This window comes from Heterodontus francisci, chromosome 35, assembly GCF_036365525.1.
Source record: "Heterodontus francisci isolate sHetFra1 chromosome 35, sHetFra1.hap1, whole genome shotgun sequence".
Lineage (NCBI taxonomy): Eukaryota > Metazoa > Chordata > Chondrichthyes > Heterodontiformes > Heterodontidae > Heterodontus > Heterodontus francisci.
This window is the reverse complement of record NC_090405.1, coordinates 48721946-48748037: the sequence shown is the minus strand read 5'-3', so window position 1 is coordinate 48748037 and position 26092 is coordinate 48721946. Positions and strand designations below refer to the sequence as shown.

Genomic DNA, 26092 nt, shown 5'->3' with positions numbered 1-26092 from the left:
TCACCAGATTTGAACTCCAACTAATCAGAATATATGGTACCAAATAACCAGGGTGTGTGTGTCCTGAAATGCATTGCCTGAAAGAAAGCAGATTCAATAGTAACTTTCAAAATAGAATTGAATAAGTAATTGAAGGGAAAATAACTACAGGGTTATGGAGTAAGAGCAGGGGAGTGGGATTAATTGGATCACTTTACTAAAGAGCCAGCACAGACACAATGGGCCAAAAGGCCTCTTTCTATGCTGTAGCATTCTGATTGTAACAATGTAGAATAGAATCATGAAAATTTTATGCTGTGTTCAGCCACCGTGTCTGTGTCGACCAGAAAAGTGCTACCCAACCTAATTCCACTTTCCAGTTCTTGGACAGTAGCCTTGTAGGCTACAGCACTTCAAGTGCATATCCAAGTACTTTTTAAAAATACAATGAAGATTTCTGCCTCTACCACACTTTCAGGCAGTGAATTCCAGACTCCCACTACTCTTTGGGTGAAAGAAAATCTCCTCAACTCCCTGCTAATCCTTCTGCCAGTTATTTTCAACACCTGTCAGATCGGAATCTACACTTGCCCATACAGGAGAAATTTAGTGTAGTACGTGGTTGATCAAGTTCTCTAGTTCTTTCACGCAACCACTTGAATTGCTATAACACTTCCTGCAGCATTTTCCTGCAGCACTTCATATTGTCTTGGAGCTGTCAGCTCACTAGCTTAATGGCATCCCAATTGAATTACAGTGCATTACACAATGCATTATATATCATAAGTTGTATTTTATTGAATTAGTTCTGCTTTTTTCCCTAGATGCATTTTACCAGTTTCCATGTTTCCCAGCAATATCTGAATTAACTGCCCTTTACCCACTTGAAAATTACTTGGTGCCCCGGTTATCAACATAACAATTCTAGTGTAGTGCAGAGGAAGTGGAGATAAATTGAGATTATGTTTTTTTAAGAATATAAAGGATATATGGACCTCAGGAACAGAATGAAGTGCAATCTATTGAGAATTTAGTAAATGTAAACAAAAATGCACGTGTGTAAAATATTGTGACTCAGTATACATGGAACAGCACTATTCTGCTTCAAAGAGCATTCATTGAAAGTAAGAAGAATCTGTTAATAGCTTCTTGTTGAAGGTCTGCTAAGTAGTATGAATCTACCCAACACTGTTGAGCAGAGAAAGAAAGGTTTTGAGCACAGTTAATGTGGGCTAAGGTGGCAGCCATTTTGCACACAGCAAGATTCCGTAAACCGCAATCCCCGGCTAACTTTTTTAGTGGTCATAGAGTTATATAGCACAGAAACAGGCCCTTCGGCCCATCATGTCTGTGCCGGCCATCAAGCGCCTACCTATTCTAATCCCATTTTCCAGCACTTGGCCCGTAGCCTTGTATGCTATGACGTTTCAAGTGCTCATCTAAATACTTCTTAAATGTTGAGAGCAGCATGCTGACTAGGGCTGCAGAGCGGAATCAGATAATCGTCTTCCAGTGCATGAGTGATTTGTTGGGAACTGGTGTTGGCATAAGCCTAGGAGAGGTTGTGTTTCCCACAAGCACTTGTTGAGCTATGGTTTTCCCTGAAGCTTGTCGTTGTGATAAAGAAAACACAACAAAATAAATTCAGTTTGACTGAAGAAAAAACTATAACAACTTTGACTAATCTCAAAGAGTTCATTCTCAGCTTTTCATTTTTTACAGAATCTTATACCTAGAATAGCTGCTAAACTTGATGTTGCTGCTATCTCTGACATTACTGAAATTAAAGCCCCAGACACATTTGTTAGAACTATCTATGCAGGTAGGTACAAGGTGAACCCTGTTATTGTCATGATGCTTCAAAGGTGTAAGTGATTTGTAATTAGATAGTACACCTTTTTACTGAATGTAAAATCTAAAAAAATTTTTTAAAGTACTTTGAGCTATTTGTGTTCTAGTGCTTGTAGAAAAGAATCTGGCACGGAACCAAAGAAACATCCGCTTGGGGTTATAATGCTGCATTCCTTCCCTCTGTTGCACAGAGTCTTTTATTTACCTTTTGATTGTAGCAATGACTTGTTTCAGATCACGATAATTGCTGTCAGTTGTTACTTCCACTGTTAAAACGAGGCTGATGTGGTTCGTACCTCATTTGCTACAGCAACTTGCACCACCGATGCCTTTAATGCAGTGAAAAGTCCTAGTGCACGATTAAGACAGACATGGAGGGAGGGGTTTCGACATTGGATGAGGGACTGGGATGTTAGAGGTTGGGACTGAAGGTGATGTTGAAGAGAGGGGTTTTATGGAGTTTGAACATGGGGAGCGATAAAGCAAGGTGGAGTAATTTTGGAAAAGCATTGAAGGACAGTGCTGCAACTGACCTGTCACTGACCTTTTAGGATGGGGGTTGGTGGCACGTAGTCCAGGTTTAGAAGAGGGTGGGTGAGGGATGGGACTGAAGCAAGGCTATGGAGGGATTTGTAAACGGCGGGGAGCCATTTGAAGTCGACGAGATTAGGAAACGTGTGCAATAGGATGTAAGTGACAGAGTCTGGGTGAGTTGAAGTTTGTGGACATTGATGGCCAATGAGTTGAACATTAGAAAAGTTGAACCTGAAAGTTTTTTTTGAGGCTTTTCAGAATTGGGCGGAGTGAGACAGAGACTGACACAGGTAATGGCGCGGGGTTGCAAATAAGCGCGTTCAGCAATGGACTGAACATTGAGAGGCAGTTGGAGTTCAGTTCCGTGTTGTCCAGGGCAAATTCTACACTGTTGGGTTTAGTCAAGAAGAGGGTTGTTGGGGGTTGGGGGCGGGCTGCGGAGTTGGAAGGTGGGGTTAGGGTGTAGAGTTTTTGGCGAGAAGCGAACATAATATATATATTTGGTCTTTCAGTGCTATCTCGAGATATAGCCCATCGGCAATGTTGTAATGTACCTTCTTCTGGAAGTAGGGAGGTACCACCACTTGAGGTGGTTTTGCCTTGTGCCTCCAACAGTAAAATGCTGCTGTCAGGACTTCCAGTTGTTCAGACAAGTCGAAGAAATGGTTATGCTAGCCAACATTGTGTTTTTCATTTCACTTTGGTGTAGTTCATGGCCAGTAATGTAAATTTGCAAACATGATATTTGATTCAAAGCACATGCACAGTCATTCCAGTGTATACCATCAGAATGTGATAAGTCTGAAGTTTTAGGTAGTTACTGTCGTGCAGCCGATATTGTAGAGCTGCAGCCAATAGAAATGTTCCTCTATATAAAGTGAGCATCAGTTGGAAAGAGATTAAGTATTTTATTCAGTGATTGGTGGTCCACACATGATCTTAGCTTGTGATTGAGCACATCCTTTTACGTCAAAGAAAAATATTTTAGACTGGTGTCAGGGGAAATGTGCCTAGTACTGTCTCATTCCTGAAGCTAAGTAGCCACAACTGATTTTATTTTTTAAAAATAGGAAGTCGAATGAAATTGCTGGCAATTCGGAGCGATTTCCAAAATGTGATGACTTTTAAGTACTGGTGACTATTGTTTGAACCCAACTGATACCATGTGTAGCACGATTGCTTTGCTTTCTGTGTTACACAGTCATGCCACCTAGTTGTGGAAAGAAAAATGTTTAACTGTGTAATTTCATTGTGAGTTAAGCTGTTGAGTCTGTGCAATCGATTATTAACCAAGTACCGGTTGCGGTTTTGAATGTGGGCTTGATCTTCTTTATGGAGAAGCCAGTTCTTCTGAGGATGCATTCCTAAACTTGCACTTAAGATCAATGGTAATTCAAAAGCAGCTATTGGGAGTTTAAGAAGGTTCAAGTTTCAAAAGTCTACCTTGAAGTCTGAGCCTTTTTTCTCTTCATTTGATTTTTTTTCAGTTCTTAACTTTTGGCTTTTTGTAGGAAATGCTTTGTGCACTGTGAAGTCCAGTGATGAAGTGAAAGTGTTCTCTGTACGTGGCACATCTTTTGAAGCTGCTTCTGTAAATGGAGGAGATGCAAGTTCTGAGAAAGGTAAATGACTAAACTATTGAAATACTTTTTTTTTTAGAGATACAGCACTGAAACAGGTCCTTCAGCCCACCGAGTCTGTGCCGACCATCAACCACCCATTTTGTTTTACTAATCCTACACTAATCCCATATTCCTACCACATCCCCACCTGTCCCTATATTCCCCTACCGCCTACCTATACTAAGGGCAATTTATAATGGCCAATCTACCTACCAACCTGCAAGTCTTTGGCTGTGGAAGGAAACCGGAGCACCCGGCGAAAACCCACACGGTCACAGGGAGAACTTGCAAACTCCGCACAGACAGTACCCAGAATTGAACCCGGGTCGCTGGAGCCGTGAGGCTGCAGTGCTAACCACTGCGCCGCCCTCTTTTCTGGATGCAAAACTAACTTTCTGTGTTTGAGAAAATTGGTTTCCTGGCTGGCATTGCTATAGATTTTTGTTAGTGCTGCCATCATTTTGTTTAAACAGTAACAGTCCTTAGTTGTAAAGATGTTTGTGAATGAACTGCAGGCAGTGAGAACATGTATTGTGAAAACTTGTTTTGTAGGAAAGCTCAGCAGCAAATTGCCAAGTTCTTGGTCATTTACCTTATTTGCAGTTCACAAGTAATCTGTTTTCTGGTGGTTTTGGCTGAGAGGAATGTTGTTCAGAGTGCTGGAAGAACTCCCTGCTCCTCTTTGGGTAGCCTCATGAGATCTTATTCTGCCCATCTAAACAGCAGACAGATCTTTGGTTTTAACGTTTCATATGAAAAAGACACATCTGACAATGCAGCACTCCGAGTACTGTGCTGAAGTCAGCCTCAGTTACTCTTTCAAGCCCTGGAGTGGGGCTTGATCCCACAATCTTCTGACTTAAGGTGACAGTGCCAGCTGAACCAATCTTCCATTTGTGGAGTAAAATGTGATCTATCAACGGAACCAAAATTTGCACTGGTTGTTTTGAAGGTGTCATTCTGGGAATTGGGTTAGTGCATACTGGGGCATTAGCGAGAGCTTCACTCTGCATCTGACCTACTACGCTTGATGCTAATAATAGGTAAAATAAGTTGCATTCTGTCCTTGGCTCGAAGAGCACAAAATTCTCTCAAATGTGAATTTATATGGGTTTGAGTTTCTCTTGAGTGTTGTAAGAAATGACTCTGACCAGGTGTAGTCCTGTAACTAACATGCAATCAGGCAGTCAGCTTTATTGGTGTTTATTTTTCAGTATCTACATGATTAGCAATCTATAGTCAGTGGCACTGGAGGTGGAGAGCTATGAATTGTATTACATCTGAAATAGAACGTAGAACATAGAACATAGAAAATACAGCACAGAACAGGCCCTTCGGCCCACGATGTTGTGCCGATCCTTTGTCCTCTGTCAAGGACAATTTAATCTATACCCCATCATTCTCCTTTATCCATATACCTATCTAAAATAGAACATAGAAAATACAGCACAGAACAGGCCCTTCGGCCCTGATGTGCAAAAGCCTCTATTAACTAAAAGTTCCATCCTTTTCATATGGTAAGTCAGTCACTGTTGGGAGAGGACAGTTACAGTATTTACTAGCTCTGCCTTTACATCTTTACGAGTGGTAGCTTGGTACAGTCACACCAATCTCATTTCTGAGTCAGAAGTTCAAGCCCAGCTCCAAGATTTGAGCACAGAATCTGGGCTGCCGCTTCAGTGCAGTAATGAGAGAGGACTGCATCGTGGGAGGTTGGGTCTTTTGGAGGAGAAAGTAAGCCGAGGTCATTGTTCCATGAACATGGAAGATCCCGTGCTCTTGTTTGAAGAGCTAGGATTTCTTCTGGCCAACCTCCATTCCTCAACCAATGCCAGCAAAACATATTATCCTGGCATTTATCTAATTTTCTGTTTGAGGGGTCTTGCTGTGTGCAAAATGGCTGCTGTGTTTCCCTCCACAACAATAATGACACTTCAAAAGCAATTGGTTGTGAAAAGCTTCAGGGTGTTTTAAGGACATGAAAGGCATTGTTTCAATGCACAAAGTTTATTTTGGGTAAATAACAGTTGCTTTCTGTGTGCTTTGGTCAGACTATCTCCCAACAAAGTTGTTTTCCTATAAAGATGATTTCTTATGTATTGCACAGTGGATACTCTATCCTTTCTAAAAGTCACCTTATTTCTATGATTAGTTTCATCCCCGTCTGGAGCTGGTGTGTCTGAATGGATCGGACAAAACCTGACCAAAAGTGACCGTCCAGAGTTGACCAGTGCCAAAGTTGTTATATCTGGGGGTAAGTAGCTGATGTAGTATGTAATATTTTAATCTTTGAAATGTATTCATTACATTTATTACCCAACTAGGGGATGGGTCAGAATAAGTTACAACCTTGTAATGAAGTCCAGGGTTTCTTGTAACGCAAGTTACAAGAGCTAACATTGGATTTGTCTTTCATGTTGTGATATACCAACAGAAATCTTTTGTGATCTATAAATCTGCATGAAACATTGGGAAAACCAAAGCTATTGTATTAGGGGCTGTTTCTGTTTACCATTACAGATTTTCTGCTTCTTCCCCACCTCCCCCATTGCCTAGCTCCATTTTCCCAATTGTGGAATAGACCATGTCTAATGAGAGAGCCTTTGGTTTGACGCCAGCTCAGCTAAGGGCTCAAATCTCAGAGAACAAGGTTGTGCTGTTGGGAAAATAATTTGATTTAAATAAGTTAATATGAACAAAGAGCATTTAAATATAATCTGTATTCATTCCTTCTCTGTCATTCATTTCTCTGCAAAATAATAAATGGGTAAGTGGACAAAAGTAAAATACTGCACATGCTGGAAATTGGAAATTAAAACAGAAAAGGCTGCAAACACTCAGCAACTCGAGCAGCATCTGTGTAGAGAGAAACAGAGTTAATGTTTCAGGTCAATGAACCTTCTTTCTCTCTCCGCTGTCTAACCAGCTGAATATTTCCAGCACTTTCTATTTTTATATCAAATGAGTAAGTGGGTTGGAATGATTTTGGGGCAAAATTTCTTTGGAATTAAATGTATATTTTGGTGTTTTTCGTTTCTATCACTTATGAAATTCCTTTAACAGTTCCTTTAACAACTGAGTGGCTTACTAGGCTGCTTCAGAGAGTGTCAAGTGTCAAAGACATAGTGTGGGACCAGAGTCATGTAAAGGCCAGATCAGGCAGGCATGGAAAGTTGCTTTTCCTCAAGGATCTTGTGAATCAATTATTTTTTGCTGACAATCCAATAACTTGCATGGTCATCATTTCTGATACTAGCCCACTAGCTATCAGGTTACTTGAATTCAGTTTCACAGCACTAAGGAAATGGCAGCCTATCGGTTATGGTTCTGGGCAAGCACCTGGAGGCCATGAATTCACTATGGCAAGTTGTGAAATTGAATTCAGTAACTAGTAATTTGTGGCCGAGCATCGGAAAGAAAATGAACATGAAAGCTGCTGGATTGTTGTAAAACCCCAAACTGTTCAGTAATGTCTTTCAGGGAGGAGAAGTTATCACCTCCCCACCCGGTCTAGTGTGCATGAGACTCCAGATCCACACTATGCAGTTCACCCTTAATCCACTCAGGGTAGCCAGGAATTGTGTAAACTGGACAAAAGTCTCTGGATTGCTTATCCGTCTTGCACCAAGGCCAGTAAATGAAAGCCTAATAGCAACTCTGTGTTGGTCACTATTTGTTTGTATTCACTACTTGATATTATTGCCTTAATGTTTACTAGGCCGTGGACTAAAGAGTGGAGACAACTTCAAGTTATTGTATGACCTTGCAGATAAATTGCATGCTGCAGGTGGGTGCTTTGTTTGACAGCCCTTTCATCCTCCTTTTGTTAGGTGAATGTAATTTGCCATTAATGGTAGTTACTGATGGTCCAAGGTGTAGTGTTCTGAAATTATCAGGTAAAAGTGCACCTTTTATTTGTTCGATGCTTTTTTTTTTCACAATCGGAACTTTATTGGGAAAAAGTATAATTGGGTGATGCTCCGGTAATCCCTTATGTGCTCCTGATGACAATTGCTATTGTACATAGGTTCAAGCGAGGAGGACAGCTACACTCCTCCCTCTTACAACAGTGTTTTGCATCATTTTCTGGTTGAGAGGATAAGCCATATGGCCGTACTAACATGGCTACTTAGCCTACAAAAGGGCACAACCCAGCCTGCGGCTTGTGCTGGCTCATGTCATTGGAGTGCCAATTACTGCACCATGAGGCTTACCCATTTTCTTTTTTTTTTGTTTTGGATTAGCCTAATTTAATATATCTATCTAATAATTATTTTATCAATCTTTTGTCTTTGTGCACTTCCTGTCTACGTTTTCCATTATAAACTCAGTTCCCATTTGAAATGCAGCAATAATCGAAGTAAATTTGTCAGGCTGTAATTACATTCTCTTGCCAGTAGAGGTCCGCAGGGCCTCTAGCAATAGAGCATAACTGCAGTGTGTCAAATCTGTACAGGCAATTTCCATTATAAATGTGGACTCAGGAATTTTTAATGGAAAAACCTAAAGAAGAAAGGTGTGACAACTGGGACTGGTTTATGTCTGCATACCCTGCTTCAGTTATCACCCCCCCCCCCCCCCCACCTGCCCTCTAATCTTGTTCCACTTGAAAATAACACTTCACCTTAATGCCTCGTGTACTGCTCCATAGGAGATTGTCTAGTATTTATATTTTAAAAGTTCTGCTGAGATGTTCTGTCATCTTGTGTTATAAGCATTCTGTAGTACGTATTCTGCATTGAGCCCACAGTTAACACTTTATAAGAGGATGCTACCCAAACATTTAATAGAAAATACCCAGCGCTAAAGTCATAAGCCAATCTTTTAAAAAAATAAAATTTGAATTGGAGTTTGCTTTGAATTCAATTCCAGTTTTTGTTGGAAAAGTTGCAATTTTGATACGGCTACAATTTTGAACCTTGATTTCTCATTTATAAAAGATCTTTCTATGAGCCTATAGTGAATTTTGGGAGTATTTTAATCGTCTGGTCACCGCGTTAAAATTTCCTGCAAGGTCTGAGAAAAAACCTCATTAATATTTTTCACATTTGTTACAGTTGGTGCTTCTCGAGCAGCAGTGGATGCAGGATTTGTACCAAATGATTTGCAAGTTGGACAGACTGGAAAGATTGTCGCACCTGTAAGTACAATAGTTGGGATCCATTAAATGGTTTTAACTCTTGGTAGGGCGATGGACCTGCAGACGAAGTATAGGTTAATAACTTGCTGAGAAAGTATTGACGACAAGGTTAGTGTCCTAATAAACCAACATTAAAACCCACTTTAAATCAAATGTGTGTATACACTTCTCACTGGCTTCATGCATATAAATCTGGTTCCGAATTCACACCTGTATTAATGGACAAAAGGATTTTCCTTTGTTAAATGATAGCTTATTATGCTAAGGTGCCTGAAGTCGTACAAATCATTGGGCTGATTTAAAGGTGTATTTACACTGGATAAGGCAGTCACACCTGGCACTTCAGGCGCTGACACTCTGATACAAAGAACGCGATAAACTCTGGAGTCCTGACTTGAGTAGCAAACAACACACTGTTGAATCTCAAGCTGTTAGCTTTCTAGTTAATTATTTAACTGGAGGATCTGCGCCCTTTTGCTGGTGGGATTTGTGGCTCTTGGACTTCTGGCAGGGAAAAAAAAAGGCAATATTGTGTGAAATAAACGGAAGAGAGCAGTGTGGGGTGATTCTTCAGTTTGGGCATTTCTCTTCAAGGATCCATGCAGGCAGTGCAAAAGTACCTTAAACCATGCTTTAAATAGGATTGGTTAATATAGACTTCCCTAACCATTTTTAAGTTAATAGCGTCCAGTATCTGTTTTCCATTTCTTTGTACTAACATTACAGTAACTTTGCAGCATATACTGATTTTTTAAACTTGTAATTCTTCAGTGTTGAATTATAAATTTATTTGCGACCAACAAACACAATTAAACATGAATGATTTAAGGGAATGAGCTAAACAAATTCCAGTGTATTTAAAGCCAAGTATTTGCCTTGAGGGGGGTGGGGGGGGGGGATACAAAACTAATTAGTTGTGTGGACTCTGCTGTCATTTGCTAATTTAATGATAAATGTACACACTGCGAAGAGTTTAATGCACAGGAAAATTCTGCCTTTATGCACATGGGTATTTTGATTTGGGATTTTAATTCCCTAAAGGTTGATGGTAAAATGTTTCATTCAAGTGTGTTCCCGCAAACATGACTAGAATGCAAAGGTTCCGTTAATGCACAATGGTCATGAGGCTCCCAGTTTGAATTGAAGCCTCCTTGAAAATTTGACAGATTGGCTACTGAGTCTGGTACTTCCTTTTCAAATCCTCTCTGTTTTGTGTTTTTGAGCAGTCGCTAATCTTGTCAAATGTAACTGTAATGTAGCAGCTCTGCGCTAATATATATTTCCAAACTTGTGTTTTTTTCCCCCCTGCTGTTTGCTGAATACATTACAAGTATTTAATCCTTTAAAAACATTGAGTGCACAGATCTGATTGTTTGAGGCTCGATTCCCTAACTTTTAATGAGCAATACAGTTAGATTCTTGCTATAATGAATGCTATTTGTTACAACAGTTCTTTTTGGCTTCGTTTCAAAGAGATGTTGAGCATATAATACATCTTAAAATCATGCTTTTAATAATGGATAAAAGCAAGGGAACTTGGATATTGAGAGAACCGTGGTGTTGAAAGTCAGTTTGAGGTACATAGTTAACCTGAAGTTAAGGGTCAATTTACTTACATTTAGGAATTGAGTTTGAATATCATTTCTCAATTTAAAAAAAATATATAGCTGTGTGGTGTGTTGTGTTTGACAGCCGGGAAAGAATATGGAAGCATTTATTTTAGCAGTAGAGCTCAAACAAAATTAATTTTTTAAATTACATTTTTGTTTGCTAAACTGCTAATATTTAAAGATTCTTTTTGGGGTGCAACATCAAAATTTGTTCTAAATCGATGACAAACAATATAAAACACTTCAGTGCACCATGAAAAAATGAAGTCTGCTGGAAATAATGAGTTTATCGGTGTCTAACATCATGGTGATTTGTACTATTTACATTAGTGGAATAACTTTATCAGTATTTGGTAACCTTGCTCATGGCAGCAGTTCAAACTTAGTATAATTTAGATTAGTGACTGTAGATTAATGCTCCTTTGATACTAGTTGCAAAATGTGCATGCACTCAAAGGGTTAATTGTTTAGCATTCTGCTGGCGATGCTTTTTTAAAAAAAAAATCCTTCATTTAAGCTTCCATTAAAGGATGCTGGACATTACAAAGTTTGACTAAGAAGACCTGTATATGTTCTCTGTGGCTCAGCTAAAGCTCTCAATGGTTAGTGAGACCCATAAGTGCACTTAAATAATGTGCCCTGAGAATAGAGGCAGCCTCTATACACAGAAGTGCCCCACAAAGCATGGTATAAGTGCTATTATGTTTCTCTCTGGATTTACTTTTTGCGTATAATTTGAATATGATTCTGCTGACTTTTTTTTCCTTTGCCTAGCAAGATGCATGACATGGGTTTAACTAGCAGTCTGAGGTAAAGCTGCATATGATTGAAGCAGTCCATGTCCATGTCCAGCAAGACCTGGACAACATCCAGGCTTGGGCTGATGAGTGGCAAGTAACATTCGCGCCACACAAGTGCCAGGCAATGACCATCTCCAACAACAGAGAATCTAACCATCTCCCCTTGATGATCAATGGCAGTACCATCGCTGAAACCCGCACTATCAACATCCTGGGGGTTACCATTGACGAGAAACTGAACTGGACCAGCTACATAAACACTATGGCTACAAGAGCAGGTCAGAGGCTGGGAATTCTGTGGCGAGTAACTCACCTCCTGACTCCCCAATGCCTGTCCATCATCTACAAGGCGCAAGTCAGGAGTATGATGGAATACTTCCCACTTGCCTGGATGAGTGCAGCTCCAGCAACATTCAAGAAGCTCGACACTATCCAGGACAAAGCAGCCTGCTTGATTGGCACCTCATCCACCACCCTCAATATTCACTCCTTCCACCACCAACGCACAGTGGCAGCAGTGTGTACCATCTACAAGATGCACTGCAGCAACTCACCAAGGCTATATACTGTTATATAACTTTTCTAGGTTAGACCATTCAGTAATCAAGGAAGTAAAGCACTCAGGATGACAAACACTCGCACACTGCCATTTACCAAAAAATACACAAGAAGGTTTAAGTACACAAATGTATGTTGTGCGTATTGAATATTCAGATCTGATGTCCAACAGTGATGTTTTTTGCTCATTTTTATTTACTAATCAGAAATATAATTAGCCACATTTAGATTCCCAATTAGCCACATGTGCGGAGCTAATCTATTGGACAACACTGGGATATACACGGTTCCGTTTTCAATAATTGCCAGTCGGTGAAGTGTGCAACTTCCAAATCCATGATTTGCTCACAGGAAGGAGGTCTTCACACTGATCAGAATGTTTTCACTGCCTGCTTGTAGGATGACGAGAGATTATTGAAGCAGAAGTGATTGACTCCAAAGTGAAAGGGCTTTTTCTCTCTCCAACCCCTTATCTACACTTTCTTTTGGTCACTTAACTTTCCTTCCCAGGGTTGCAAACCCTGCTTATTAGAAACTGGATACTAATTAGTCTGAAGTGGGATTTGAATCAATTCTAGAAAGTGTTGTGGTGTACCATTAATTGTAGCTACATACTGGTGGATGTTATATTTACTGTCACTGACTGATGGATACAGTGCTTCCCATATAATATCCATTACAGCCTTTACAACTATAAACCAATACATGTGTAAATTTCATAATGATAGATTCATTCCGATACAGCTACTTAGAATAAATAGCATATAATATGTTGCTAAGAATAAGAGGACTGATCACCCTTGGGTTAGTACCATGAGGAAAAAAATAATTCTCGACCTTATAGAACGATTAAACCACTTTAGGACTCTCTTCAGAGTCCGTTAGAACCATTAACGTGCAGTCAGCAATAAAGATTTAACCTTCCATTGGCAGGATAAATTGAGCATTAGAAAACACTCCCTTCCTTAGAAATTATATATTTTGTGAATGCAAGGCCTTCTCTTGAATCTTGAGAAGCCGAATCTCAGGATGCAGTCTTTCCATCTGGGACCTTTGATCGTGTATAAATTCTAAAGCAACACTTAGTCCTGACTAATATGAAGATGCAAAAAATGCACCACGTTGATGAAAGAATGTTTACCTGTTTTTTTAAGGCTACTAACCTCTGTCTGTGGTGAATGAGTCTCTGAAAATGTGTTTTTAAATCCTCCAGACCACAAAATCCTTTGCTCTACATTAAGTTGAAACTGCTTGTATTTTCCAGCCCTAGATGGATAGTATCCTCTTTACTCAGTTTGTAGTATTGCATCTGCCATCAGCTTGTGGGCTCAAGTTCCACTTCAGAACTTGGACATATGAAACTAAATTGTGGAAGTACTATTCTTTTCCTGCCCAACCCTCAATAGCTTAAATCTCTCACCTTTCCCAGACTTTTTTGCCAAGTTCCTTCCACATTTCCTCTGCCTTTAATACAGCTCCACAAAACTTGAAAGCATACACTAAAATAAACTCTCCGCTCTGATCAAGTTGCCTTTAAGGTGGAAGTACCAGCGAAGTCCATTCTCTCTGCCATTACTTCAGATTTCAACCTAAGAAATAGGAGCAGGAGCAGACCATTTGGCCCCTCAAGCCTGCTGCACCATTCGTTAAGATCATGGCCTCAACTTCACTTACCAGCCCGCACCACGCTCTTCACCCCCCCCCCCCCCCCCCACCAATCACTCCACCCCACCCTCAATGACTCTTTACTCCCTTGTACATCAAAGATCTGGATATATTCAAGGCTGAGTTAGACAATGATCCAGCCTCCATCTCCTGCTGGTGTAAAGAATTCCAAAGATTAATGACCCTCTGAGAGAAGAAATTCCTCATCATTTCCATCTTAAATGGGTGACCCCCTTATTCTGAAACTCTATCCCCTGGTTCTACATTTCCTCATGAAGGGCAACATCCCATCAGCATCTTCCCTGTCAAGCCCCCTCAGAACCTTGTATGTTTCAATAAGATCACATATCATGCTACTAAACTCCAATGAGTATAAGCCCAACCTGCTCAACTTTTCCTCATAAGTAAACCTTTCGTCCCAAGAATCAACCTAGTGAATCTTCTCGAAACTGCCTCCAATGCAAGTATATCCCTCCTTAAATAAGACAAAACTGTATGCAGTACTCTCGGTACAGTCTCACCTTTACAGTTGTAGCATGACTCCCCTACTTTTATATTCCATCCCCCTTGCATTAAAGGCCAACATTCCATTTGCCTTCCTAATTACCTGCGTGCTAACATTTTGTCATTCATGTCTGAGGACACCCAGACCCTTCTGTACTGTAGCATTCTGCAGTCCCTCTCCATTTTAAATATTTTACTTTTCTATTCTTCCCACAAAAGTGGATAACCTCAGATTTTCCCACATTATAATCCATCTGCCTAATTTTTACCATCTGCCACTTAACCAATCTATATACCTTTGCAGAATCTGTCATCCTCACAACTTGCTTTCCCACCTATCTTTGTATTGTCAGCAAATTTGTCTGCAATACACTCGTTCCCTTCATCCAAGTCATTGATATAGATTGTAAACAGTTGAGGCCCTAGGACTAATGTGGCACTCCACTAGTTACAGTTTGCCAACCTGAAAATGATCCATTTATCCCGACTCTCTGTTAGTTAGCCAAACCTCTATCCATGCTAATATTTTACCCCCAATACCATGAGCTGCTGGTTTGTGTAGTAACCTTTTATGTGGTACCTTATTAAATATCTTTTTGACATTCAAATACACTATATCTACTGGTTCCCCTTTGCTCACCCTGCTCATTTGATCACAAATGAGGCGGCACAGTGGCGCAGTGGTTAGCACCGCAGCCTCACAGCTCCAGCGACCCGGGTTCAATTCTGGGTACTGCCTGTGTGGAGTTCTCCCTGGGTCTGCGTGGGTTTTCTCCGGGTGCTCCGGTTTCCTCCCACAAGCCAAAAGACTTGCAGGTTGGTAGGTAAATTGGCCATTATAAATTGCCCCTAGTATAGGTAGGTGGTAGGGAAATATAGGGACAGGTGGGGATGTGGTAGGAATATGGGATTAGTGTAGGATTAGTATAAATGGGTGGTTGATGGTCGGCACAGACTCGGTGGGCCGAAGGGCCTGTTTCACTGCTGTATCTCTAAACTAAACTATTACATTCTCAAAGAGCTTTAATAAATTTATCAGACATGATTTCACTTTCATAAAACCATGTTGACTCTGTATGGTCGTATTATGATTTTCTAAATGTCTGTAATGATGGATTCCAGCATTTTCCCAATAACAGATGTTAGGCTAACTGGCCTGACCACTGTTCACCCCTACAATATGTTAGCTTAAAGGTTAAATACATTAATAGGACATTAGAAATTAAACTTTAAGGTTATATGAACTGTTTGCAATGTGTCTAACTAATACAAGTCTTTAAAATGTGACCTGTTTTTATACTTTTGGGTAGACATAGGGAAGCATAAGAAGTGCACTTCATCGGGGGTGGGGGGTGAGGGGTGAAGTGAAGAAACACCTTTTGAGTCGATCTTGTGATCAAATAACTTGAGATCTCTGAAGCATGTTGGAGTATATAGATGTGACATGGACCCACCCACTGACTCAGCTGCTCTGGAATTTGGCCAAGGAGATAGAAATGAAAAAGAAAACGCTTGAAACACTCAGCAGGCCGGGCAGCATCTACAGAGAGAAAGAAGGTCATCGACGTGAAATGTTGACTCCTTTCATCAGAACCGGTAGATGTTGGAGAGGAACAATTAGAGAAAGATGACGGGGTGAGGAATGAACAAGGGAGAGATCTGCGTTAAGGTGGTGGCAGGAATGATTGGACAATTAAAAAGCAAAAGGAGGTGATAATGTGTTAAATGTGGAAACGAGATGGGTTCAGTGGAGGTGCAAATGGTTACTGAATGTCTAAGAGCAATGTCCCAAGGGAATAGGGTAAAAATTTTCACAACATCAAACTTTCTTCCTATATTACATTGTGCAGCTGGAAATCCTATCTGGTGCTATTTTTTGTACAGAAATGAGATAGAAAAACATCAGTCAAATTTATGACAATGTAAGTCAAATCCAAATGGATATATTCTTACTCAAATAGAAGTAATATTTTGAGAGACAGTACATGATTAATTATGAGTAATGTGGTATGTGTGTCAGCCTTGGGAGGAGCAGGTAACTTTGAACCTATGATTCCCAAAGCATTCCATTTTACCTCACCTTATGTCTGGGTGTGTTATAGACTAATTGATGGAGATTGATTTCTGTGTTTAGTCAACAACTCCATTATTTTTGTTGTTACATCATGCGACCACCATGATCGTAGAAGGTGAGCTAGATGACTTGGGTCATTTTGCCCATCAATTCCAACGTTCCAGGTGAACTCATGAATTTGGGAGGTGCCCAGTGAGTCAGAGAGAAGATAATACCAAGAGTGATGCAAAGAACTAAGGGAAGAATTCATATACTGGTTGAGGAAAAGGATTTCCATCTTTCTTAGTAAGAAAGCAGCTCAGAAATCAGAGCAGGGCATCCATATGAACATACAAACATATGAATTAGGAGCAGGAGAGGGCCACTTGACCCCTCAAGCCTGCTCCGCCATTCGATAAGTTCATGGCTGGACTGATTACTCCACATTTCCACCTACCGCCAATAACCTTCCACCCCCTTGCTTATCAAGAATCTATCTACCTCTGCCTTAAATAGATTCAAAGACTCTACTTCCACTGCCTTTTGAGGAAGAGAATTCCAAAGACTCATGACCCTCTGAGAGAAAAAAATTTCTCCTCATCTGTCTTATTTTTAAACAGACCCCTAGTTTGAGATTCCCCCACAAGGGGAAACATCATTTCCACATCCATATGGTATTTAAACCCCACAATGTGAACCACTGACAATATAGACTTCCAAGTTTTGGTGGGGGGAAAGGAGCTTTTTCGTTATATTTTTAACTCTATTACTAATCTTATATAATTTTATTTAGATTTTCCTGTTGAATACAGGGTGCAGCAAACCCCAATGATTCAGGGCTCAATAATTGTGCACTAGCCAATGCATAGCAGACACAAAGATAGTTCCATGGCACAATTACAAAGATGATTGCAGTGTTTTCCCTGGTGTCCTGGCCAATATTTATCCCTCAGCCAACATCCCTATAACAGATTATCTAGTCGTTTATTTAATTGATGTTTGTGGGAGCTTGCTGATGAGTTTCCTACATTCCAGCAGTGACTACATTTCAAAAGTGCTTCTTTGGCTGTTAAGCACTGTTGAACTCCTGAGGTCGTGAAAGATGTTATATAAATTAAAGTTCCTTCTAATGCTCAATTTTGATCCCAGTGTTGAGGACTCCTGGGTCGGTTCATTGGTTCAACATAGTGTAAATCTCTGTCCTACCCTTAGAGCACCTCCTGCAGTGGTTGTGAGAGATATTTGTTTCTTCAGCCTGGCAACATTAAGGATGCTTTTTGCGAAATCATGCTAAATTTTAGGGGGCAGTTTTATACCTTGGATCCACAACCACGAAAACTGAGTTGAGACTGTCATAGACTGGTTGGGCTGAATGGTCTATTTCTGTGCTGTAGAGTCTCTACAAATATACTTCAAGCAGAGGCAAGTTTTTTTTTCATGAGCCTAGACAGTGTGTCTTGGCTGTTGAACTGTGGGAGTGTCACAGTTGGACATGGCAGGTTGCTAAGCCATTGGTTGTGGGGCGGGGTGGGGGCCTCCCAAAATCCTCTGGATTGTCATCTGTAAACAAGATTTTGTATAGTGCAAATTGGGAAAAGATTGAGTGCTCAAATGATTTGAAGTAATAGATGGCTTATGGTAGGCAATCATGTGGCACAGTATACTGGTTTAAGAATGGCCATGCACCTGCAGGGTGTGAACATGTCTGAGTTAATATCTTTATTCCAGCCTGAGTACCTAGTCAATATCTTGTGCTCTAACACCTAAAACAATGCTCATTGGAGGGTCATGCTAGTTTTTGAAACACTTTTAGGTCTTTGGTTAGCAGGGCAGCTCTCTGTGTATGTGTTTCTGTACAAGAAAACAGCTGAATAAATAAAGTGGAATCACTGGCAAGTGCAGGTAGCTTTGGGGATACTGGTCAAGCTTGGTAAATCGTTTTTGCTTTCCATGTTCTTTTATTAAAAAAACAAAATTATTCAGTCATGCCTGGGAGTTGTTCCGCCGAAAACTTTTGAGTGTTTGTTTGTATGCAGCTGGGATTCTTAACGGCTACCTTCTCCACTACCTCCTGCTTTTTCTAAAAAAAAACAAATTCCCACTAGATTGACAGACTTTTTGATACTGCAGTATTTGGTCTAGCTTTTAACTCTACGAGAGCTCTGTTCACAAATTGATGCTCTGCTCCTGTGGGATTTGTGCAGAAACATTAAATCGTACTGAAATATTCATGTGTGAGTGCATTTAGCTGAGAGCAATTTATGTGCTGCTCCCTGGGGGTCCGATGGAAACAGTGCGGGGCCTCTTACTCCAGCAGACACCCTAAGCGCTCATCTTAGGGGTAATTACATGGTCTCCTTGATCAAAGCTGGAGAAAATCTTCATAAGAATGGGATGGAATAAGTGCCGATCTGCTCATGTTCCATATTCTATCCATCTGCTTTCATCTAACTGAATATAAATATGCCTAACAACTTGTTCAAACAACAATAGAAAGCTCATTAGTGCAACTTAGTATAAGGATAACTTGATGCGTTTAACGTAGTGTGTTTTCTTTTCTTCACCCTCTAATTCTCTGATTCAAAAATTGGCCTATCCTCTCATGTATCATTTAGTTAAGAAGGTAACTTTGAATGTGTATCACAACAATTGTCTTGTGTTCGTTCTTTTATGATAACATAAGGGACAGAATTCTGAAGCACTCCCAGTAGTTGTAAAGAAGCTCTTTCGGAAGTTGATTTAGTGTTTCTCGTGTCCAAATACCGTCTTCATGTACAGTCACTAATAAGGGAGCAAGCTGGTGAGTCCGCATTACTTATCGTTTGTCAATGTATGTCTTACACACCCAACCCCATCTACCAAAGCATATGTTTAATGTATCCTGTTTCATGTAAACAGTAGCTTGGACAGATTGTCTGAAGTACATCTATTTTAAAAAAAAATCTGTTTATCCTTGCCACTTTGTCCTCTGCTTTCATGAAAGGACTGGCCACTCATCCTAATATGGTACATTAAACTCTCTTTCAACATGTTTTTGTAATATAAAAATCATGTGAAATTTGCCTGGGAATTTGCTTTTAATAAATAACTGCCTCGAGTCTTGCCTCCATGTGTAGCACACAGTCCATAAAACATCTGTCTGTTATAACTCACATAGCTGAACCAACAGTGGGGAAGTTTGGAGATGTCTTAATAGAGTCAAAAATAAATTGAGACAATGTTTTTGAAGAATTCTGATACCTGGAACTGTTGGAATTCTACCTCCACATGCTTTTGTTGTACATTTTCACTGGTTATTGGGAAGACTGAGGCTGTTGTTTTCTGTCCCTGCTCCAAGCTCTTTTCCCATCCCTCTCCCTGGCAACATTCTAAGATTAAGCCAGTCTATTCGCAACCTTGGTTTGACCCCGAGATGAGCTTCCAACCTCACTCTCTGCCATCACTCAGACCACCTATTTCTACCTCCGTAATATCACCCTTCTTTGCCCGATTCAGTTCCTCTGCTGTTGAAAACTTCATTCATGCCTTCGTTATCTCTAGACTTAACTATTCCAACGCACTCCTGGCTGGTCTCCCATATTCTACACTTCATAAACTTGAGATCATCCAAAACTCTGCTGCCCATGATTTAACTCCTACCAAGTCCCAAACCCATATCACCCATGTGTTCACTGACCTACATTGCTGCTCGGTCAAGGAACATCTTGATGTTAAAATTCTCATCTTTGTTCTCAAATCCGTCCAAGGCCTCGCCTTTCCCTGTTTCCTCCAGCCCCACAACCCTCCGAGACTTTTGTGCTCCTCTAATTCTGGATTCTGGAGCATCCCCGATTTTAGTTGCTTCACCATTGGTGGCCACGCCTTCAGTTGCCTAGGCCCTAAGCTCTGGAATACGCTCCCTACACTTTCCATCTCTATTTTCTCCTTTTAAGACATTCCTTAAAACCTGCCTTTTTAACCAAACCTTTGGTCATCTGACCTAATATCTCCTTATATGGCTCCGTGTCATAATTGGTTTTATAATGTTCCTGTGTAGCACCTTGGGATGTGCTGAGAATCTTGTAAGTAGTTTGCAATATAATCTGATGCCAAGTTTAAATTGTTGTTCTGTTCATGGATTTAAGGAATTTGTGATTAGTTGCAAATTAAAACAAGTGTGGATGGCTGACATTTGCATCTGCCTTCTGAAGAGACTTACACTCAATATGCCCGTATATGACAAATGTATGGAACCCTGGAGGAACAAACTGAGTTGTAATTGGATATTTATTGAAATGTCTGAAATTACTGAAAAAGCAAGGTCGGTAACATGGAGATAAAATAATGGTGTACTCCTTCCTTTCTCTGAATTTATACCATTTTGCTCTTCATTGCCTGAGGATGCTCACTCACCAGTCATGCAGCATTCTCTGCTATCTCACTGAGGTGGCTCTTTTTCATGGATGAACCATGACAGTGAATGCCAGCAAGTTATTTAACTGTAGGGAGTAACGATAGCATCATAGTCCAATCCAAACCGGTCCTCAAGCAATACCCATATCTATTTGCCGTCAAGACATCTTAGAATGACCAGCTGTTTCCCACCACAATCCCTCTTCTCTCCGTGTGCAGCTCGTGGTATGGAGCTAATTGTAACAACCCAACCACTACCCATCCGAAACCAGCAATTGAAGATGCTGCCCCTGGTCTGTATGGTTTAGTACAACCCAAGGGTTGTATCTTTGGTTTTACTTTTGTGCACACATGGCAGCTATAAAACTTGAGAACAAGTGACAAAAGAGGTTGGACAGCACCTATTGCTTGTTGGGACACACATGATCAGGTACCTGCTCTCCCCAGAACCATGGCCATTATAATGCACAAAAGTGTCAGCTGGGAATTCAACCTCTCAACAACGCCCAATCTCAGTGGTCCACATGTGCTTGAAGCATTGTGAGCTGGGCCTCTGACCAGGCCACCCCCCCCCCCCAATTCCCTCCCTAATCTGGAATGCTGGAGCCAATTTTTTTACACCTACCTTTGTTCAGACTGAGATTCATTATCTCAGTGCAGCTCAGGGGTTCCAACATTCTTGGTCTGAATGAGTCAGATACTCGATGGATAAATTCATTTGAGCTTTTGGAGGAGCACAGAACATTGATTCAACTGGAGAGGCCAGGATGGGTGTCGAGGGATTGGTAAAGACTGAACACTGAACCTTCAAGCAAGCAAGGAAATCTAAAACAAAATGAAGAGTGGGAAACTTGCACAATTCAGACGAGCTGTCTACAATGGGATTTTGTATTTTCCATCTGTGGTGATGGTTAAAAGCATTCTCAATAGCTGGTGGTCAAATAATGCAGCATTGTTTCCGGCTGAACACATTCTTTCCTTCGACCACAATATGTTTGTTTTTAATTCAAAAGCACTTAACGTGATATAATTGTTTTAACTCTCCATTTATTGTTTTAAGAACATTTTTTAAAAGGGAAAAATGCGGAACAAGATTTTCTGCATTACGCATTTCATAATGCAAAATTCTGATTTCGTTAATATTTTCAATTCTAGATCATAGTTTGGATTGTTATAAAGCTTACTGTTCACATAACTTGTCTTTAAATGCAAATTTAGTTCAATTTTCGTGGAATGTAATGACTTCAGCAGAAAAGTACCATGTGGTTTTTCTGGGGAGTTTTGATCGAGTAGATAAGGGAGGCATCATTTCCACTGGCAGGTGGCTCAGTAACCAGAGGGTACAGATTTAAGACGATTGGAAAAAAGGCCAGGGTGCGGGGTTGGGGGGGGGTGGTGGTCGGGGGAGGGCCGATGGGAGATGAAAATTTTTTTTTGTGCTCAGCAAGTTACGATCCGGAATGTGCTGCCTGAAAGGGCAGTGGAAGCCGATTCAATAACAACTTTCAAAGGGGATTTGAAGAAATACTTGAAAAGAAAAGAAAAATTGCAGGCCATGTGAACGAGTAGGCAGGTGATTGCATAGCTCTTTCAGACAGCTGGCACATACATGATGGACTGAATGGCCACCTCCTGTGCATCTATGATTCTATAATTAAATGAATGTGTGGTTTAATAAAAATTATCAAGACAGCAAACCCTAATTTTTTATGCATTTATAAGCAATTACATACTACAGTCTTAACTAAAATTATATGTCTTTTACAGTTGAATAGTTATATTTGGACCAGATTTCTAATGCATGCTAAGTCGGCAATTTTCACCAGCTTGGTCACCAAACACCACCTTTTGACTTTAAAAGCTCAGTACGTCAGACATTATGTGGTAGCTGAAACCTCTGTATCTGATTTAAATATCCCATCTTGTTGACTAGGGTAATGCAAGTCTGAACTTTGTAATTTATTTTAAAGCAGCGTTTGGCTCTTTTGTCATTAATGTAAAGCTGCCCTACCAGGAATCATTTTGTGTAATTTACTTTCAGCTTTTCTGTGTTTGTTCAATCCTAGAAGGCAGGTTGATGGATAGATGCTAGAGAAATTGGCACATTTTATTAACCATTTGAATCTTAGCTTTTCATTTAATTGACAAGATAGGGAATAATTTAACAATAACTTGCTTTTATATAGAGCCTTTAATGTTATGAAACATCCAATGCACTTCACACTGAGCCGCACAAGAGGACATTAGGACAGGTGACCAAAAGCTGGTCAATGAGAGAGATTTTAAGGGGTGACTTAAAGGAGGAGAGAGGGGCGGAAAGGGTTAGGGAGGGATTTTCAGAGCTTGGGGCCGAGGCATAGCTGCCAATGGCGGAGTGAAGGAAATCATGGATACACAAGAGGCCAGAATTGCAGGGGCACATTGGGGTGGTTGTAATCGGGTGGTTGTAACCTGTTCTGTGGTGTAGAATCCATGCCCAATACTTAGTGACTTTAGAAATAGTTGTAAAGATCAAGGATCAATGCCTTTGACACTTGTCTTACATTTTGCTCTCTAACAAACATTTTCTTTCTTTCTTTTTTTAAACTTTGTAGGAGCTATATATTGCTGTTGGAATTTCGGGAGCAATACAGCACCTGGCAGGAATGAAGGACAGCAAGGTATTTTAAACAGAAGCTGTGCACTTTTAATGGCTGTTCTTGGCTGGCATGGTGAAGGTGGAGTGGGGGTGGGGGAGGGGGTCGGTGTCTTATCACTCTTTAGGGATAGAGTAATGTAGTAGTTATGTTACTAGAGCAGAGAATGTGATTTGAAGTCCTGCCATGTTAGTTTCAGAATTTGAATTAAAAACAAAATCTGGAAATAAGCGATCATTAATAAAAGTGACCATGAAACTGTCTGATCATTGTAAAAACCCACTGGCTCGCTAATGTCCCTTAGGGAAGGAAACCTGCCGTCCTTACCTGGTCTGGCTTATTTTGTGACTCCAGTCCCACGCCAACCTCGTTGACTCTTAAGTGCCCTATGGAGTGGCCTAGCAAACCACTCAGCTGTATCAAAACTCGAGCCTTGTGGGAGCACCATCACCGCAACATGGACTGCAGTAGTCCCTGAAGAAGGCCCACCACCACTTTTTCGAGGTGGGCAATAAACGTCGGCCTTACAAGCAGCACCCACATTCCAAGAATCAATGTATTTAAAATTTTAACAAGAAAACCTTACTACAGATATAGGAGTAAAAAATAACTTTAAAAATTAGCCCTACAGTCAGACTGTTTCTCCTATGCTTTTTTTTTCCTGTGGATTTTATTTATTGAACATTTTTGTTCAAACAGATGACCTTGAGATCCCAGCAGAGAGGAACTACTCATTCTAATGGTGTAAAGAAGCTATCACAGCATAGTCTTCCACTTCAACTCTGAATAATTCAGCTCCCTTGCTCTGCGGGGCTTAATATATTCTCCCGTCCCTTTCCTAGGTGATGAGCAAAGCTCGGCAAAAATATTCAGAAATTGTAGGAATGAAAACAAAGTTGTTGAAGTTCATCATTCATTTCCATGTTGGAGTCGGTCTTTCTGTTCTGAAGTGAAATTACTTCCAATGTTTGGGTACTAACAAGTTATTATGAAATTTCTTTGTAAAAAAAAAAGAAACAGGAATTTCATATCAACCAGTTGTCATGTTCATATGCACAGTGTGGTTTTTCATTCTGCTTATCTTTGCAGAGTGCTTTTGCTGTACCCAATGACCAGCCTTTTAATTCCAGATCTGAGTTTGCACAGTGGCTTCTAAGGAAATGCCTTGATTTTTGCATTTGTGAGCTGTGAAATTCCTGATAAAATTTAGTGTGATATAGATCTCTCCTTGTGATTCATTTGCTGTCTTGTTAAGTTGTTGTACGAGGACGAGTCGCTGACACCATGATCCGCATTAGCTTAATCATTCCCATGGCTTTAGCTACCGTTGCTGCATAAAATAATCTGCCAGGGCGATTTAAATTCAGATGGCTATCAAGTGTTATCTAATTTACAGTGTTTGTATTGGATCAAACTTTAAAATGGTAATGTAACTTAGGAATAGGCCGTTCAGCCCCTCGATTTAGATCCTGGCTGACTTGTACTCCATTTATCCCCCTATGTTCCACATCCCTAGATACTCTTGCCTAACAATCTATCGATTTCTGTCTTGAAAACTTCAGTGAACCCAGCATCCATGGTCTTTTGAGGGAGGAAATCACAGATTTCGTTGTTTTGCATGTGAAGTATTTTTGCTTTCCTGTGAAACGAAGTTATCGAGAGTTACCAAAACCTATTTAAAACAAAGCAATTTTTGACCAGTGGTTAAATATTTTTTTTTCTCCCCTTCCTGCTGTTTAATAATGTAGTTTATAATTAGTGTGTTTATATACTGTTCCTTATTTCATGTGATCACATTTGCATTCCAAATGTTGTATTATTAATTCGCAGTATCTTTGCTGTATAATGATTTTGTGTGAATTCTGCATCTGAGGTCCTTGTTATTTAAGTACTGCTTCCCATTTTTAATAAAAATAGACTTAATTTGTTCAGTTTAAAGATCTGTCAAGCATAACAACGCACGATTCACAGAATCATCTGCAGTGAAAGCAGTTGGAAATGTACCAAAAAAAAGTGTTAACCCATTATGAAGAGATTGTAGAGGTTTTTAAAATAGTTTTTAAGCACATGCACTTGGTTAAAAGTTAAAACTAAAATATTCTGAAAAATTATAATGAATTGAGAAATTTAAACATATTAAAATAGCTTTCTGTTAACAATGTAGTTGAATTAAAAGTAACTCAACCAGTATGTCCTGTGGGGCATCAAAAATTCTAATTGGGAAATAAATAAATTGAGCCTGCACACCACCTCCAACCAGTTTTATAAAGAGGAGAAAAATCTCTCTCCCCATGCCCACCACCATCTCCATTCCCCCCCCCCCCCCCCCCCGAACCAAAGAAACTGCTTGTCTTACATGACAAATGTTATTTAAAGATACAGGGAGAAAATTTCTCTGAACTGTGGCATAAGGCCATTTATAAAGAACAGGTTTATGATTTTGTTACATGGGGAAATTGTGTAATAGGACTATGAAAGTTTGAATTCACCATTTTATGCCAAAATAGGATTTTTTCCCCCAATTATATTAAAATTTTAAATGGATTGGGTAAATCTGGTTTTAAAATTGGCTTCAGCCAGCTGTATCTTTGGAGGAATCCCATTGTTTCCATGGCGTCAATGACCATTATATGTAACCTTGCCAGACTTGTTCAGTGAAATGAGACAGAATTTATCATCGCTAAAGCAAGGCAGCTAAATGGTAGAAAGAATAAGGCTGTCACAATGCAGTGGTGTTACTTGTAGCTT

General features: G+C 40.1%; 1 protein-coding gene across 1 annotated transcript in view; it reads left to right on the top strand.

Moving 5' to 3' along the window:
* The window catches only part of etfa (electron transfer flavoprotein subunit alpha), a 50710-nt gene that overhangs the window by 11148 nt on the left and 13470 nt on the right, over nt 1-26092 (top strand). The window contains exons 5-10 of the mRNA XM_068015508.1: nt 1702-1801; nt 3876-3986; nt 6139-6240; nt 7705-7773; nt 9044-9126; nt 23303-23368. Of these exons, the coding sequence (XP_067871609.1) occupies nt 1702-1801; nt 3876-3986; nt 6139-6240; nt 7705-7773; nt 9044-9126; nt 23303-23368 (531 nt within the window). The remainder of the gene's footprint in view (nt 1-1701; nt 1802-3875; nt 3987-6138; nt 6241-7704; nt 7774-9043; nt 9127-23302; nt 23369-26092) is intronic.